Here is an 18,949-nt window from a genome sequence, read left to right as displayed (position 1 = left end):
TACAATCTTACTGTATCTACGCTTGTCCTTAGCCAGTAGTTTTAAACTCAATGTCGCCGCTCTGGCCCCCGGGAGGCACACGACTGTGGTCCGTGGCTTCGCTATTTTCACGTTCCTGACTATAGAGCTCCCGATAACCAGAGTGTGTTCCTCAGCGGGTGTGTCGCTGAGCAGGGAAAAGCGGTTTGAAACGTGAAGTGGTTGGTGCACAGCGGGCTTCTGTATAGACTTACTATTCCTGCGAACAGTTACCCAGCCTCCCGGCTGCTCGGGGACTGCCGGGGAACAGCTAGCAGCTAACTCTAGCTCCACGCCGACTACGGGAGAGGGCGGGCTAACTAGAGTAGCTGTCTGAGCTTCGATGGCGCGGAGCCGTGCATCTAACCCACTTAAACCTGTCTCCAACCTAGCAAATGAACTACACTTGTTGCATGTATTGTTATCATTAAGGGAAGCAGAGGGATAACTGTACATGACACACTGAGCAAGAGGGAGAAGTAGAATTCATGCTCGCTGCTAGGCTGGCAACTGGAAGAGGTGCAATAGCTTACCGGAAGAGTGAGATGATGCGTTCAGGAGTGTCAGTTAGTGATCCAGTGACAGGTGGAGGCTGGTACGCTGAGCTGGGAGTTTATCCTGAAGTACCTCCGAGATGATGGTATTGAATGCTGAGCTGAAGTCCACAAACAGGACCCTTGCGTATGTCCCTAGGGAGTCCTGGTGTTGCAGCATATGGTGCAGTTCCATATTGACTGCATCATCCACTGACCTGTTTGCACAGTAGGCAAAATGCAGGGGTTCCAGCAGGGGCCCTGTGATGTCCTTCAGATGGGTCAACACCAGTCTCTCAAAGGATTTCATGACGGGCCTGTAGTCATTTAATCCTGTGATGGAGGATTTCTTGGGGACCGGGATGATCATGGAGCGCCTGATGGGACTTCAGACAGCTCCAGTGCAGTGATCGGTTGAAGATCTGCATGAAGATGGGGGCCAGCTGGTCAGCACAGACTTCCAGGCATGAAGGGGGCATGCCGTCTGGGCCCGGCGCCTTCCTGGTCTTCTGTCTGAGAGCCGACTCACATCCTCTTTGCAGATCCTCAGTGCCGGAGGGGGGTTCTTATTAAAAGGTGATTCATGCAAATTTGTTTTTCGGGAAATTTATATCAAACAAGTAGCCCTTCGGATTAGTTTGTACCCTTGAGTAGCTCTGTGTCAAAAAGTTGGTGACTCCTGGTCTCGAGTCTAGACGAAGGGATGGACAAGTCTAACCTAACTGTTACTATTAAAATCCAGTCAAACAAAAACAGAGAAGTCACCATTTTCATGGCCCGGCCAAGATAGCTCGGTCTCCTGGCTTCAACACGTTACTGTCAGTGAACACACAAAAAAGCTTTTCGTAAAACTTAACTTTTCTGATGCCGCTAGCGTCGTGATAACTTCCGCTACTACATCTACTTATAAAGTGTATTCTGTACCTTCTCGTGGTTAAAATCTTGCAAGACCCGACTTGCAGCATCTATCGCAACATTAGACATTGTGTGTTTGGGCTCCTCTTGTGAAAATTCATAAGAAATGAAAGGAAATAGATAATAAAAAGTACAAAAGTAATAAGTTACAAAAGGTTATTAAAGTTATACAAATTAATCTAGCAATAAAAAGTAATGAAGTTTAAAAGAAGTTAAGCAATACATAAGAAATCAAAAAAATTTAAAAGCTTGGACTAATGGAACAGAATAGACGCTTGCGAAACTTTAAAGATTAGTTTATTCAGAAGTGTGTCCGGAGGTCAACACAATAGGCCCCGAGGAGATTTGTCTTTGGTTGGTAGAATCTGTTCCTCTTTGGGCTAGAAAAACAAGAATAGCGTTCACCAACTGCATGAGATTAACTAACAAAGGTTTTCCCAAAGTCCCTTACCCCGCTTTACTCTTTTTATCCCTCGTCTGTAGTTCATCTGGTGTGCAGGTTGCATACATTGGCCTCTGCATGAACCATCTGCCTGGCTGCGTTTGTCACAAATGTCTGCATCACAGTGGACAAAGATCTGTTGACAGACAAAATGCATTACATAGGGCTAACATGTGATGTGGCCAATACACAAATCATTTGGAAATGTTACCTCATTTTTCAGAACCTCCTCAGCTTTAGTGAAGGTGAACATCTTCATAGAGAAGCGTTTGATGTGGGATGGGACTAAAACCCTAGCATTGCTCATAACAGGATGGAAAATTGTCACATAGCTGTCATCAGAATTCTCACAGCTGGGGGGGAATAAAACACATATGAATGCTTCTTTTTAAACTCATAAAATTATGCTTTTTGCATCGTAAACCCTGAAGTTTTGAGCCTGCAGCTAGCTTTATGCTACTCATTACCTGTCCACAATGATATCCCAGCTAGGCAGAGCTGTCCGGTCGTCATCAAGTGTAGCCCAACAGTTCTCTAAGATAAGCTCCAAATTTGGGTCAGTAGACTCAACCAGCTCCACCTCAAAATACAGAGGCTGCCTCAGATATTTCACAACTGGATAATCTTCTGCTCGATAGAAGAGCTTGTACGATGAATCTGGAGGAGAAGTCTTATTAGAAAGAGAAATGGCACAGTCTTACAAAAACAACACTTTAAATATATAGTCAACTTTACCCTGGGCTAGCCTCATTTGAACCATCAGCTGTCCTGAGCCGATCTCTGCGGTGGGTTCAAATAGTCTTGGTTTTGAGCTGAAGCCAACAGTCTGAGTCTCATTGACCACATAGTAGCAGGAAATCATTTGTCTTGGAGAAAAGAAAATACACTGAAGGGGTTGAACTCACTAGAAGGCATGTTAAGATAAAAGATTGGACAGATCCCTCTACCTGTACTGAGGACCAACTGGTGATGCCCTTTTGTTGTAAGGCAAGGCAATCTCATTTTCATACAGCATGTAGTGGTCAAAGAACTTAATAAAAATGAAGACCAGAAGCATTAGAAAGTTGAAAACAATGTGGATATTTAAGGTCAATTAACACTTACTGTTCTAGTGGTTCCACAGGAAGAAACACTGAAAGAGAAATATGCAAAGCGATCATCGCTGAATGCCGGTTTGCAGGACTGGTCCTTTAGGGTCAGCCTACTCGGGATATCGGCGACAGAATCCACCTTTACAGCCGTAGCGGTCATCGTTCCATTGGGGTAGCACTCTGATGGTAGAGGGGGCAAGGGTGAAGAAAATGTCCTCCAATCACATCAGCAGAAATGCTACCATATTTTTGAAGTCTTACTGGTTGTTGTTAAGGGGAAGTTGCAGGTCAAGAAAAGATCAGCAAGCACCCAGTCTTTGCTGGTATGCAACAGAAAGAAGTCAACGCTAGCTCTTAGTGATTCTGAGGTGATCAGCTGTAAGACAAAGAGGAATGTTATCCGGTGCATACAATTAATGGTGAGATGGTGTAGTGCGACATACCTCAAAGGTTGTGTCCTTGGCAGTGTACGGCAGTACAAGGCTGAAGTGTGTTCGGTTTTCTTGGAACTGGTAGTCAGACATCTCAGGTGTCAGCTGTTGATGTCCAACCATTGCCTTCAAATTGTTGCCTTGACTCCCAAATTTCACGTTGATGTAAAACTGGTTCTGATCACAGGTGCCAGTGATGGTGGGTAGCTCTAAAAAGGAGAACCATATTTCACTTATGTTCAGTGAGGTCAACTCCTTTCATATATTATGACCAACATCTTTGGTCATTTTGCGTCCATATTACATTTTCCAGCCGACTGACAACGGTTTTTATTTCTCCTGAAGCCACCAAAAATGATATTTCAAAGGCATACATTTATAAAGTACTTTGAAATGTCATGGCAATATTGGTTAAATCTCTTCCAGTCACCATTTGGGTCACAACAATTGTGACCTGGATAGCATGAAATGGTAAATATCTCACCAACATCCTGCAGAGATGCCTGCAACTCGACTGGGTGGGCAAATGGAGCTTCTTCAGGCAGGATGATAAACCCAAAGATCAGAGAGAGGACGTAGGTTGTAACCAAGGGTTCAGGATTCTGCAGATATAAACAACAGTCATGTCACTGAAACAGAGCAAATAAGCTGGCACCCAGAGACATTCAGAATCTATAATTTCACATACATCTTTCAGGACAATATCTGCATCAAAGGGCACCAACACAGAGATGCTCTTGGTTCCATTGGAGTAGAGGTGCTCCTGGATGGTAAAGCCTCTGGCATTGCTCTCTTCAACAGTGAGCACCTTGGTGAGGAAGGTGATGTTCCTCAGCACCACATCATGAAGAAGGGGCCCCAAGACAACACTAAACACCCGGGCTTCTGGGACAGTATCTGAGGGACAGATAACAGGTTTATAGCATTTCTCCACGAGCCTGAAGTTCTGTCATCTATCAGATAACTTACTTTCTTGGACGTGGAGAGGTTGAAGCATAAGAGGGGTGGTAATGGGGAACAAAACCTTGTATCTGGTATCATCTTGGGTCTCAGTGGTCCTCCACAGTACCTCAAGCATGGGCTCCACAAAGTAGGCGATGTGGTATTGGTAATCTGGAGCATGGCTCTGCAATTATGACATTTTAATAAGAAATTAGCTCTGTCACTTGATCAAACTATGAGAACATCCATCTAATAACACCAGTCATAAGCTTTCCTTATCTGCTGATGACATTTTATATTGACAAATCCCCTACGTCTATTCCTGATATTCTAAAATTAAGTGGACCAAATTAGCTCTTTTACCATTAAATCAATATATAATACTAAATTCCCTATCTTCTAATATTCCCATAGTTAAACATTCCAAATATAATCATCTCAAACATTTACATGGACATTTCTAAATGCATTGAACCTTAACAGATAGACTCAGTTAAAAATTGCTACAAACTGTGATTTCAATTGTGAAGACGGATATATTACCTAGAGTTATTTTTTTTGCATCTATGTTACCCTTATCTCTACCATCTAATTACTGGAATAAACTTCACTCTTTAATCTCAAAATTCATATCGGGAGGAAAACAACCACATGTTAAGATGTCCACACTTCAAAGGCATAACAATAAAGGTAGCCTCTCAGTACCGAACTTTAAATATTATTTTTGGTCTTTTGTTTTGAGACCAATCTCAATTTGGTTGAACCCAGAGGCATCGGTCACTTGGAAACCAATTGAGGAAAATCTTGCCTCACCATGTAGGTTAGAGGACTTGGTTTATTCAAATATGCCGCCAAAAAAAATGAAACTCACTTGGCCCAATTATATCTTTCGCACTATTAACATATGCTGGAAAAAAAGACCAAAACAAATCTTAAATGGCACCTCGACACACACTTAATAACCGTCTATTACTGACTGGTGCGGTCACATTCTCTTAAACATGGGCTAGCAAAAAGATGCACAAACTAGCAGATATTTTGAATGACAATGTTTGAGGGCTTTTGATGACATACCTAGCTCATCCTTTACTTACAACTAAGAGCATCAATGAAAACATATGTGGTACCATGGAATGATCCTCTGGGATCACATCATATCACCTGCATTCCATAATGAATTCAAAAGGCCAAACCAGGGGATTAGTATCCAAACTATACAATTTTTTTGGTGTCATCATCTTACAAACATCTTCCTATTGAACAGGTTTGGGCTAAAGACCTTGAACACTACAGAAAATACCCCACTGGACTGGGATTATATTTAGAAAGGGATAACTGGGACTTCTAAAAAAAAACAACCATCAACAGATTGACCTAAACTTTTTATATCGAACCTATTATACACCTAGGAAAAGTTTAATGAAAAGAGTCCCATCACCAATATGTACCCTTTGTACAGGAGGTCATGTGGGCTCTTTCATGAACAAGTTTTGGTTGTGTAAAGAAGTAACCCTTTTTTGGAAAATAGTTTCTCTTTTTGACAAAGATCCTGATTATGTAATTCCATGCGCTCCTGCTGTGCTGCTTCTATATGATATCTCCACACTGGACTTATCACAAGCACAAAAATGCACCTTATTAACCGGCCTGACAGCTGCAAAGAATAAATGCTAGCAATGCGATGGAGTCCACCGCACACTCTTACGAAACCCCAGTGGTTAGCGAGCTACCTTGATAGTGAATATGGAACTATCAATAGCCAGAATACATGGTGCTAAAGAAAGAACCATCTTATCCTGGTCCACGGCTTTAAGCAACATTCAATAATATATACAATTGTAACATAATACATTCCCTTTTATAATAGCTGGAGATTTATTAGGGGAGTGGGGGGGGGGGGTGGGTGCATATACATTATGTAAGTGTGTGTATGTACGAGGGTATGCAAGTATGTGCATATATACGTGAATATGTATGCAGGTTTTTGCATGTATACCCGTATTTTTATATATATATATATTTTTATGTTTGTCTGAGTACCATTGTGTACATATTTCTCTTTGCATGTGCATATCTCGAAAACCAATAAAAGATTTTATCACAGAAAAGAAAAAAAAGACACTTATATATTTCTAAGCTAAAGAACTTCCCAACCTTGTAGTGTCCATCAGGCGAGCCGACTGGGATCTCAATGACAATGTGGAACTCTGTGGTGGACAGCGTGTACCCTCTTGAGGCCATCTGAGATCTATCAAGCCTCTTTCCATTGATGCCCATGTGCTTTTCTAAGATTTCAAATCTGCCATCTACCAGAGGTGTCACACGGCGAGGTACGTGCCAAGAGATTACATTGTCGATGAAGAGAACACCACCTGTTAATGATAAAACCATCTGTTGACACATGTCTGACAAACTATTGTTAACTGTTTATACACCAATTGTGCGAGACTTGCCTGTGGGACAAGCAGCTGCCAAGTTCATCACACTGAGACCATGTGGTGCCTTGTAGTAGGCACTCACCCTGAGAACTTCCATGGAGACACCAGCCACCTAAGAGATAACAGGTTTAATGGTATGTTTTTAAGGCCAAGTTTAATGCAAAACACTTGATGGGTGCATTGCTTACATCTTCTGAATAAGTCTCTCCAGTATTGTACGGGGATCGTACAACCAGACGAGTCGAGGTCGCCATGGCACCATAGCCGGCTTGTTCAGCCTCCCTCAGTACCATTGACACTGGTTCTGGAGTGTAAAATGTCAACTTCCATATACCATATGTTGCCCCAGAGGTCTATAGGGAAGGAGAGATTTAATAATGTTCTCCGTTGAATGAGAACCAAATGGTGCAGGTTGAAAAGCAAGACACTGAAACAGCAGAATCTTTATACTTACATCAGAACTGATGTCGATCTGCCTAACATCTTGAGCCTGTGCCTTAGCTTCAGGAAGAGCAATGTCTTGAGACACCTAAAAACAACAAGTGGTGGCTTAATAGATTGTTAGAGACCAGTTGGTATAACTATCAAATGTTAAGTGACCTACTTCCATGTAGTTCCTGTCGCAGAGAATCTCCCTAGATGCCCAACGAGTGTAGCTGCAAGTCTGCGTCACATCATGGGTAACCACGTCTGATCGAGTGGGGCCATATAGTCGGAGCCTTAAGCCAACATTAAAGGTTTTGTCATCCTTTAAAATAAAATGCATGAAACAAGAATTTGGCATTAGGGGCACAAATATCCAGCAATTTAACATTAAAAATAATTTAGTTGGTGTTACGTACTTTGTTTTCCACATAGCAGCCCAGCAAAGACGAGTAGATTCGAGTGTTACCCCACAGGTCAGACTCCATGCTGTATCCACACTGAGCAGCCAAGTTGGGTGTTAACACAATGTGCTGGGTGCCATCTGGGGGAAATAAAGACAAGCATGACAGGACACCACTCGCCTAGTGATGAACAAATCATGCCTATAACACACTGTATACTTACTGATGGCCGTCACCTCAAGCTCATTCCCTACGGCTAGGGCCTTGTCCAATGACAGCCTCATTAGATTACCCACGCACTCTGAATGTATGCCACTGCCTGGTAAAGAAAAGGCTTGTGAGGAAGAGTAAAAGTTCTGTGACATGATAAAGTAATTGTTTAAATTCAGGCTTACTTGACTGTGAATTGACCTTCATATTTGGCCTTGCTTGACCCAAGAAGATTACTGCAGCCATCAAGTTCCATAACAAACTTCAACAAGTAAAACACATCATTTAGAGACATTAAGTGTGCAGCTAGCAGCCTTAGAAAAGAGAAAAACTAAATTAACTTACATGTTACCAAGCCTCCACATGTTGCAGTCTGATGGAATCCAATCACTATCAGATCTTGGCACTGAACACACAGCACACCCACTAACAGACCAACTCTGAAAATAAGTGACTGAGTACTTTCTGATCTACCACCAGCTGTTTTATACATCAGTTAATTACAATACACAGGTGAGACCATCAACAGCTGTTTCAAAGGCACCCGTAGCAGGTGATCTTCCATCCTGTTTTGCCTAATGCCTTCAGTATTTCTTTGTAACTGCTCACATTTCGAGATCCTAATGTTTGCTTTGCCCAAAGACAAAATATTTTTTTTTTATTCTCTTCTTCCTCTTTTTCAAAAAGGCTTCAGTTTTGGGGAAATAAATGTATACGCCATAAACATCAATCACAATATCATTATTTCATATCTTTGTCCACTGTAATGTTGCGCTCCAGTGGGACCTCTCTCACACTGATATCATCTCACTTTTACACACACAAGTAAGGTTTCCATTTTTACAAGGGATGGGATAACTACTCGAGTTGGTGTTTTCCAATTGGGGAAACATGTTTATTTAATGTCTTTATTGTAGTGGCTAAGATATATATACATATTTCTTTCTTTCTTTATTTCTTCCACAGGTCAAAGATTTGCAGTTTCAGATGACCGCAGTATGAAACATGTGTCTGCAGGACTAATACGTAGCCAAAATAAAATCCTAGTAAAATTGATTTTCCTTCAGGTTTGAGTGCCAATCTGTTTTTTGAAGCATTGTTTTTAAATTTGTGTAGATCAAAGCTCAGACACACATTACTTCCCCAACCCTCAGTTAGGAACTCATCCTAACAGGATTTTTTGTAATTATTTCTTAGCAAAATATACTGAGGGAATTTTATACAATTGTTTTTTTAGAAAAAAAATACTGTGCCCATATAATCAGTGTAACAGAATTGTTTTCTGGTCTGGACAGTTTTTATCAAACATTCCAGTAAAAATCCACTTACATATTTATACAAATTATTGTATAATGTTTTCAGTTGTTTTAATAGTGTAAACTACTACTTTTACTAATAAAGACAGTTATCATTGCCAAAGTAGGTGTTTTCTCTCTAGTCTGTTAACTGTTAAACTGCATTGATTATTTAGCGTGTGGTACTTATACTGTGTTCTGTTTATACTCGCAGGGCCGATTTATAATGAAAGTATTTTTTTTGCATCTGTATGTTTTGCAATTCAGTTTGTGATGTCATGATTGAATTATCCAGAATAGGATTCTTTTGTTGAAGGAAATCATCTAACAGTTTGAACACCCTACATTTAGATTCATAAGAAAAGTTTATGTAACTCATTACAAAACACATCTGGTTTTGCAACACTACCTCGGAATCAGGAAGTTGGCAAAAAGAAAAAACTCTGCATCATGATCTCCAGTAAATGAAGTGTGTGTTCTGCCAAAAGGTAATCTGGACCCAAATGAAGGAAATCAAATGGGTGGCCAAGTTCTTCTGCAAACTGGGCTTTAGGTGATTCAAAATACTGATTTGATGGTGGAAAGTCTCCAAGGATGGATACATTTACACAATACATGCTGAAGATTCCAATACATTGGACTTGAACATTGCCTTGTGCTCATTAAAACACTTTCCGCTGGGTTGCTACTCCAAATCAGCTTCTCTGCTCATTTTACCTCAACATATTTGGCACCCATCCAAAATAGAGGATGGTTATGGGATTATCTAGACCTAATTTGTTAAAGCCAGCAGTGTGCTGGTTTCCACTGGATACTAAACATTACTCTAATCACACCTAGGAGAAAAGGAAAAATGTGCCTCATGGCCAATATTAACATACCCATCGACATTACAAATATACACATGAATGCCCTGACCAGACTTCTACTTATTTCACATGCTACATATGAACATTCCAAAATTTTGTTTTTATATCCTGGATACAAAAATAAAAATCTGTAATGCATCTGCCAAAAAACTGCTGAGAAAGAACAATTAAAACATTAGCTCTAGCTAAGCTAAAGAGGACTGTTAAAAAAAAAAAAAAACCTCACTCGAGTAGTCCGATGCCCTCAAATAAATTTACCGACAAGACCCCACAGTAGCAATAATGGGAGCAATACTTGAAGGCCCAGATCAGAGGGCCAAAAAATACCTCCTAAAAACTCAGCGTCAGATGGTTAACAGGTTCCGACATACGGAACCAAAAAGTATGGGACAAATAACATATTCATTAAGGCGCCAGAAGAACTATATTTACCAGATGATGGTCCTGTCATACTACAATGAGTGTGACCATGTGGTTCGTTGACTACACAATCCTCTGAAAAGCATATATCCAATAATACTCAAGTGGACGAAAAAAAAATGAAAAAAATTGCTGCCCCGAATGCATGACCCATTGAACACAAACCAAAATGACTTTTCAAAGCTTTGATACAAATAGAGTTTGTAGAAGTTTAAAGAAACTAGTTTATTACAAAGTTTGAGAGGTTAACACAATAGGCCCAGAGGAGATTCGTCTTTGGATGGGTGAGTCTGTTCCTCTTTCCACTAGAAAAAAACAAAAACAACTTGCGATCAAACTGCATATGATTTCTTGACAAAATGTTGTCCAAATGTCCCTTACCCCGTTTTACTCTTTTTATTTCTCGTCTGTAGTTCATCTGGTGTGCAGGTTGCACACACTGGCCTCTGCATGAACCATCCGCCTGGCTGTGTGCATCACAAATCTCTGCATCACAGTGGACAAAGATCTGTAGACGGACAGAAGGGCTTGTTAAGGGGCTACCATGTGATGAGGCCAATACACGCATCTTTGGAATCAACTCATATTTGACCTTGTCTTTCAGAACCTCCTCATCTTTAGTGAAGGTGAACATCTTCATAGAGAAGCGTTTGATGTGGGATGGGTCTAAAACCCTGGCGTCGCTCACAACAGGATGGAAAATTGTCACATAGCTATCATCTGGATTCTCACAGCTAGGGGGAATAAAACACATGTGAATGCTTCTTTTTAAACTCATAAAATTATGCTTTTTGTATCGTAAACACTGAAGTTTTGAGCCTGCAGCTAGCTTTATGCTACTCATTACCTGTCCACAATGATATCCCAGCTAGGCAGAGCTGTCCGGTCTTCATCAAGTGTAGCCCAACAGTTCTCTAAGATAAGCTCCAAATTTGGGTCAGTAGACTCAACCAGCTCCACCTCAAAATACAGAGGCTGCCTCAGATATTTCACAACTGGATAATCTTCTGCTCGATAGAAGAGCTCGTACGATGAATCTGGAGGAGAAGTCTTATTAGAAAGAGAAATGGCACAGTCTTACAAAAACAACACTTTAAATATATAGTCAACTTTAATTCAAAATTACAATAAATTATTTTTAATTTAAACAAATTTACAACAATCTACATCATTTTTAATCCCTATAGACAAAAAAATCCCAAACAAACCCCCCATACCAAAAAAAAAAGAAAAAAAAGGGAGACACATAAAGAGGGGAAACTCCTAGGGAGGACCCTGGAGGAGAATGTAATGAGAGGATGGACACAGAAGAGGAGAGGATGACAGAAAATGAGAGAGACAGAGATGATGAATAGTTCAATATATATAGATGTATGATGAGTGTGAATACCATTTATATCCATTAGGCAGGGAATGGGGAGTGGAGAAGAGATCAAGGATGGTGGGGAGGAGTCATGAGAGGCAACAGGAGACTGTGAGTCAACATGAGCAGGGAATTGAGATGAGGTGCTCATCCCATCCGGCAGATAGATGAATAGTCAAGTCAAAGTGAACCGGGGAGAAGCGAAGTCAAAAAGGACTAAAGCAGAGTTAGAAACGTTAGTAGAGAGAGAGAAAGAAGAGATAGGAGAGAAAAAAGAAGAGAAAAAGCAGACTCAGTAAAAAAAGTTGACCGCAGGATATCGCCCATAGCAGAGAAAAAAGGGGCAGCAGGAAACCTAAACCAGACCTAGCCCCAACTATAACCTTGATCAAGAGGGAAGGTCTAACTCTGTCTAAAACCTGAGGAGGTGTCTTCTACCCGGACTGAAAGAGGAAGCTTTCCATAAAAAGAGGAGCTGATAAAAGACTTTAGGCTTAGTGAGACTGGCTTTTAAGACTCACTCTAAGTCACAAGTAGTCACGCATGCTCTGCAGCTCTCATATGTGCTCATAAGTGGTATCAAAGCTGCTTTGCATATTTTAGAAAGCTTGATATCATTGATTGAAAGAAGAATTTTAGATTTTATATTTGATTGAATTGCAAGCAAGGCAGCAGGCTTTCTTAGTTTTAGTTTCTAGTTTCTTAGTTTTAGTGAGAACACCCTAGTGCATTCTGGATGGAGTGGAGGATCAGCCTGAGAGCATTCTGGATCAACTGGAGATCAGTAAGCCAGTCTCAAGTCAGCAATCTTCGACAGTTTTTTTTTTTTTTTTTTTCTGATTTTGATGCAGATTTTTTTGATTTTTTGAAATATTTTTTGATGAAATTTTGATGATTTTTGATGGTCCTTGATGATAAGAGATGAGTCCAAGGACAAGATCACAGTGCAATGCCTGAGGGTTTACAGCTGTGTGGATGCCCCAGCATCCTCATCACCAGATATGACATCACCAGTTAATTGATCTCGAGGTGCTTGTCTTTGATTAACATTTATAAGTTTGCTCAGATCATCCATTTTTTATGTTTTTGTGTCATTGTTTTTTTTAGAGTTTGGTTGTTCTCTCCTTATTTTTGAGTTGGTAAACATGAGTGTCATTTACAGAGTTGTAGTAGAGTGCTCTGTGTATAACAAAAGTTTATGAGTGGTTCCTGAATATTGTGCCCAAAAAAAAATAAAATTTGTGGAAATATTTGATTAACGACATGGATTTATGGAACGTGGTTGAAATTGGTGGTTTCTTTACAAATACGAACTGAGAAATAAAAATAAATCAAATTGAAAAACCAAATTAGTGCAAAAAAATGCTGCTCTCTAATGCCAACCTCTGCTCCAGTCTGTGTGTGTCAATGGTGTCGAAATCAGCACTAAGGTAAGGTCAAGGACAGAGAAGAGTCCTTTGGACAGATTAGCTGCCTTTAAGAGGTCATTTTCAGGTCTGCTGGTGGTTTGGTTGTTGCCTAAATTTTTTTTGAAATTTAATTCCAATTTTAAATAATAAAAAAACTAAAGTAAATCATTTTGATGACTATTTACTTGGATCTTGGAGGAAGAGAAGAGGGAGGGTTAGCCGGAGGTTAGAGATCCTCTGATCCTGGATCCAGAGGGGAGAGTCACAGCCCAGGTAGGTTCAGGGCCACTGGAGGAGTGTGTTACACACACCACATTGAACACTAATATAGAATAGCCAGAGATAAATTAAAATTAAAGGCAAAGCCTCGCCAAGCAGTGGGGTCCAAGGGGTAGAAGAGACAGGGGGTAAAACGTTGAAGTAAAATGGTCAAAATTGAATTGGTCACAAATGATAGGAAAAATCCTCCCAGGAATAACCCAGGTTTCTCCTTCCAGCCCAAGCCCAGGCACTTTGAGACAGATTTAGGTTAGATTAATTATTAAGTTTATATTAATTAGTTAAAAAAAAAAAGTCATAAAAAAGTCACTCAAGTCATTACCAAGGTCATGTTTATATGCTGGGCTGCTGACTGCAGACTCTCTCAGGCTGTGCTGAGAAAGAAACCTGAGAGAGTTTTTTTTTTTTTTTTTTTTTTTTTTTTTTATTTTTTTTTTTTTATTGAGGCTGCTCTGGCATGCTGAGCGGAGGGCCCTCTTTTTAGTTTTATCTACCAAACTCAAAACTGGACTTCGAGATTAGATTAGTTGAACGCCATGCGCTCAAGCTGTGACGTTTGCTTCAGTTTGCGGGTCTGAGGGTTATACCAGGGAGCAAACCTCCTCTTCCTGGGCTAGCCTCATTTGAACCATCAGCTGTCCTGAGCCGATCTCTGCGGTGGGTTCAAATAGTCTTGGTTTTGAGCTGAAGCCAACAGTCTGAGTCTCATTGACCACATAGTAGCAGGAAATCATTTGTCTTGGAGAAAAGAAAATAGACTGAATGGGTTGAACTCACTAGAAGGCATGTTAAGATAAAAGATTGGACAGATCCCTCTACCTGTACTGAGGACCAACTGGTGATGCCCTTTTGTTGTAAGGCAAGGCAATCTCATTTTCATACAGCATGTAGTGGTCAAAGAACTTAATAAAAATAAAGACCAGAAGCATTAGAAAGTTGAAAACAATGTGGATATTTAAGGTCAATTAACACTTACTGTCCTAGTGGTTCCACAGGAAGAAACACTAAAAGAGAAATATGCAAAGCGATCATCGCTGAATGCCGGTTTGCAGGACTGGTCCTTTAGGGTCAGCCTACTCGGAATATCGGCCACAGAATCCACCTTTACAGCCGTAGCGGTCATCGTTCCATTGGGGTAGCACTCTGATGGTAGAGGGGGCAAGGGTGAAGAAAATGTCCTCCAATCACATCAGCAGAAATGCTACCATATTTTTGAAGTCTTACTGGTTGTTGTTAAGGGGAAGTTGCAGGTCAAGAAAAGATCAGCAAGCACCCAGTCTTTGCTGGTATGCAACAGAAAGAAGTCAACGCTAGCCCTTAGTGAATCTGAGGTGATCAGCTGCAAGACAAAGAGGAATGTTATCCGGTGCATACAATTAATGGTGAGATGGTGTAGTGCGACATACCTCAAAGGTTGTGTCCTTGGCAGTGTACGGCAGTACAAGGCTGAAGTGTGTTCGGTTTTCTTGGAACTGGTAGTCAGACATCTCAGGTGTCAGCAGTTGATGTCCAACCATTGCCTTCAAATTGTTGCCTTGACTCCCGAGTTTCACGTTGATGTAAAACTGGTTCTGGTCACAGGTGCCAGTGATGGTGGGTAGCTCTAAAAAGGAGAACCATATTTCACTTATGTTCAGTGAGGTCAACTCCTTTCATATATTATGACCAACATCTTTGGTCATTTTGCATCCATATTACATTTTCCAGCCAACTGACAACGGTTTTTATTTCTCCTGAAGCCACCAAAAATGATATTTCAAAGGTATACATTTTAAAAGTACTTTGAAATCTCATGGCAATATTGGTTAAATCTCTTCCAGTCACCATTTGGGTCACAACAATTGTGACCTAGATAGCATGAAATGGTAAATATCTCACCAACATCCTGCAGAGATGCCTGCAACTCGACTGGGTGGACAAATGGAGCTTCTTCAGGCAGAATGATAAACCCAAAGATCAGAGAGAGGACGTAGGTTGTAACCAAGGGTTCAGGATTCTGCAGATATAAACAACTCAGTCATGTCACTGAAACAGAGCAAATAAGCTGGCACCCAGAGACATTCAGAATCTATAATTTCACATACATCTTTCAGGACAATATCTGCATCAAAGGGCACCAACACAGAGATGCTCTTGGTTCCATTGGAGTAGAGGTGCTCCTGGACGGTAAAGCCTCTGGCATTGCTCTCTTCAACAGTGAGCACCTTGGTGAAGAAGGTGATGTTCCTCAGCACCACATCATGAAGAAGGGGCCCCAAGACAACACTAAACACCTGGGCTTCTGGGACAGTATCTGAGGGACAGATAACAGGTTTATAGCATTTCTCCACGAGCCTGAAGTTCTGTCATCTATCAGATAACTTACTTTCTTGGACGTGGAGAGGTTGAAGCATAAGAGGGGTGGTAATGGGGAACAAAACCTTGTATCTGGTATCATCTTGGGTCCCAGTGGTCCTCCACAGTACCTCAAGCATGGGCTCCACAATGTAGGCAATGTGGTACTGGTAATCTGGGGCATGGCTCTGCAAATAGTCATGACATTTTAATAAAATATGCAAAAAAGAGACTTATATTTCTAAGCTAAAGAACTTCTCAACCTTGTAGTGTCCATCAGGCGAGCCAACTGGAATCTCAATGACGAAGTGGAAATCTGTGGCAGACAGCGTGTACCCCCGTGTGGCCATCTGAGATCTATCAAGTCTCTTCCCGTTGATGCCCATGTGCATTTCTAGGATTTCAAAGCTGCCATCTACCAAAGGTGTCACACGACGAGGTACGTGCCAAGCGATTACATTGTTGAGGAAGAGGACCCCACCTGTTAATGATAAAACCAACTATTGATGCAACTGTGACGACAACTGTAACCTTGTCCATTCACCAATTGTGCAAGACTTGCCTGTGGGACAAGCAGCTGCCAAATTCACCACACTCAGACCATGGGGTGCCTTGTAGTAGGCGCTCACCCTGAAAATTTCCATGGAGACTCCGCCCACCTAAGGGATGTCAGGTTTAATGTCATGCTTTTAAGGCCAAGTTTAATGCAAAACACTTGATGGGTGAGTTGCTTACATCTTCTGAATAAGTCTCTGCTGTATTGTACGGGGATCGTACAACCAGACGGGTCGAAGTTGCCATGGCACCATAGCCGGCTTGTTCAGCCTCCCTCAGTACCATCGACACTGGTTCTGGGGTGTAAAATGTCAGCTTCCAGATACCTTGCTCTGTCCCAGAGGCCTATAGGTAAGGGGAGAATTAATAATTTCCTCCGTTCAATAAGATAACAATAGCTGCAGGTTGAAAAGCAAGTCACTGAAACAGCAGAATCTTTACACTTACATCAGAAATGATGTCGATCTGCCTAACATCTTGAGCCTGTCCCTTAGCTTCAGGAAGAGCAATGTCTTGAGACACCTAAAAACAACACGTGGTGGCTTAATAGATTGTTAGAGACCAGTTGGTATGACTATCAAATGTTAAGTGACCTACTTCCATGTAGTTCCTGTCGCAGAGAATCTCCCTAGAGGCCCACCGAGTGTAGCTGCAAGTGTGCCTCACATCATGGGTAACCACGTCTGATACACTGGGGCTGTACATCCGGAGCCTTAAGCCAACAATAAATGTTTTGTCTTCCTTTAAAATGCATGAAACAAGAATTTGGCATTAGGGGAGCATAAATCGAGCAATTTAACATTGAAAATACTTTAGTTGGTATCAAGTGTAGTGGCTAAAATATATTTTCTTTCACAGGTCAAACAATGGTTGTTTTAGATACCACTAAAAATAAAAACATATCAAGAACACTCAGGCTAAATTTTCTAATAAAACGATTAGCTTTTTAAAAAAGTATTTAATGGAACAAATTTGCAAACATGTTTCTCAAAGGCAAATTATAATAACATGTCAGCCAATAAAATGAGCTATAACATACTTTGTTTTCCACATAGCAGCCCAGCAAAGACGAGTAAATTCTGGTGTTACCCCACAGGTCAGACTCCATGCTGTATCCACACTGAGCAGCCAAGTTGGGTGTTAACACAATGTGCTGGGTGCCATCTGGGGGAAATAAAGACAAGCATGACACCACTCGCCTAGTGATGAACAAATCAAGCCTATAACACATTGTATACTTACTGAAGGCCGCCACCTCAAGCTCATTCCCTACGGCTAGGGCCTTGTCCAATGACAGCCTCATTAGATTACCCACGCACTCTGAATGTATGCCACTGCCTGGTAAAGAAAAGGCTTGTGAGGAAGAGTAAAAGTTCTGTGACATGATAAAGTAATTGTTTAAATTCAGGCTTACTTGACTGTGAATTGACCTTCATATTTGGCCTTGCTTGACCCAAGAAGATTACTGCAGCCATCAAGTTCCATAACAAACTTCAACAAGTAAAACACATCAATTAGAGACATTAAGTGTGCAGCTATCAGCCTTTGAAAAAACTAAAACTAAATTAACTTACATGTTACCAAGCCTCCACATGTTGCAGTCTGAGGGAAGCCAAACAAAAGAACTAGAGGAATCCAATCACTAGCAGAGCGTGGCACTGAATACCCAGCGCACCCAATAACAGACCAACTCTGGAAATAAGTGACTGAGTGCTTTCTGATCCACCGCCAGCTGTTTTATACATCAGTTAATTACAATACACAGGTGAGACCATCACCAGCTGTTTCAGAGGCACCCGTAGCAGGTGATCTTCCATCCTATTTTGCCTGATGCCAGAGTTCAGTATTTCTTTATAACTGCTTACACCTTGAGATCCAAATGTTTGACTTCCCCAAAGACAAACGGAAAAAATGTATTCTCTTCTTCTCTTTAAAAAAAAAAAGGCTTCAGTTTTGGGGAAATAAATGTATACGCTCTGAACATCAATTGCATTAACATTAGTTCATATCTCCTAGGTCAGTCGTTAACCTTATTGGAGGTACTGAACCCTGCAAGCTTCATCAATGCATTAGCCGAACCCTTCGGAATTGGAAAAATAAAATATGATTTCTTCAAAACATAGGTATATATTTTATTAGTGCACACAATTAACCATGCATCAGTTCTCCACAAAATCACTGTGTTCAAATAACAAAAACAACAAAACATGAATTTCACATAAAAACATGACTCAATGAATATTTGACTTAGTGTTGCCTTTCAGATACAAGTTCATAAATGTGCGGCCTCACCTCGGCAAGTGCCGAGAACAGGCAGATTTGCCTTTTCGTGGAATCTGGCTCTTTTCACCTTGAATTCAGCGAGCGTTGTGTTCTTGAACATCTCCATGCAGCTTTAGGAAGTGTTCCTTTAGTTCTGCCGGTGCTAGACTAGAATTGCTCAACATGGCCTTTTCGGACGCTGACTCCCATCACGCTCCTTTATACACGTGAATCCATACTGTACTAGTCGTCCAAACACTTTCTTTTTTTGCTCGACATAGTTATTAGTATGATTGAATGATTACAATAAAAATCC

General features: G+C 40.9%; 2 protein-coding genes across 2 annotated transcripts; both read right to left on the bottom strand.

Annotated features, from left to right (window-relative positions):
- Positions 1-585: 585 nt before the first annotated feature.
- Positions 586-6,600, bottom strand: LOC130203019 (uncharacterized). Its single transcript, XM_056428916.1, has 13 exons — positions 6,527-6,600; positions 4,400-4,556; positions 4,119-4,327; positions 3,915-4,032; positions 3,443-3,639; positions 3,261-3,375; positions 3,013-3,179; positions 2,856-2,938; positions 2,644-2,774; positions 2,376-2,565; positions 2,120-2,261; positions 1,918-2,044; positions 586-884 (listed from the first exon to the last, which is right to left on the bottom strand). Exons 2-13 carry the CDS (start codon positions 4,506-4,508, stop codon positions 586-588), a joined length of 1,887 nt encoding a protein of 628 aa, XP_056284891.1. The 5' UTR covers positions 4,509-4,556; positions 6,527-6,600.
- Positions 6,601-10,626: 4,026 nt separating this feature from the next.
- On the bottom strand, positions 10,627-17,965 carry LOC130202740 (uncharacterized). Its single transcript, XM_056428466.1, has 21 exons — positions 17,946-17,965; positions 17,786-17,862; positions 17,614-17,709; positions 17,411-17,535; positions 16,969-17,112; positions 16,819-16,893; positions 16,552-16,716; positions 16,379-16,475; positions 16,080-16,297; positions 15,848-16,004; positions 15,567-15,775; positions 15,361-15,478; positions 14,889-15,085; positions 14,707-14,821; positions 14,459-14,625; positions 14,302-14,384; positions 14,082-14,220; positions 11,279-11,481; positions 11,024-11,165; positions 10,813-10,939; positions 10,627-10,736 (listed from the first exon to the last, which is right to left on the bottom strand). The coding sequence occupies exons 1-21, from the start codon at positions 17,963-17,965 to the stop codon at positions 10,660-10,662; spliced, it is 2,751 nt and encodes a 916-aa protein (XP_056284441.1). The 3' UTR covers positions 10,627-10,659.
- Between the last annotated feature and the right edge of the window lie 984 nt (positions 17,966-18,949).

The sequence above is a fragment of the Pseudoliparis swirei genome, chromosome 12, assembly GCF_029220125.1.
Source record: "Pseudoliparis swirei isolate HS2019 ecotype Mariana Trench chromosome 12, NWPU_hadal_v1, whole genome shotgun sequence".
Classification (NCBI taxonomy): Eukaryota; Metazoa; Chordata; class Actinopteri; order Perciformes; family Liparidae; genus Pseudoliparis; species Pseudoliparis swirei.
Note: the sequence above shows the minus strand (reverse complement) of the source record. Positions and strands in the feature narration are given on the sequence as shown.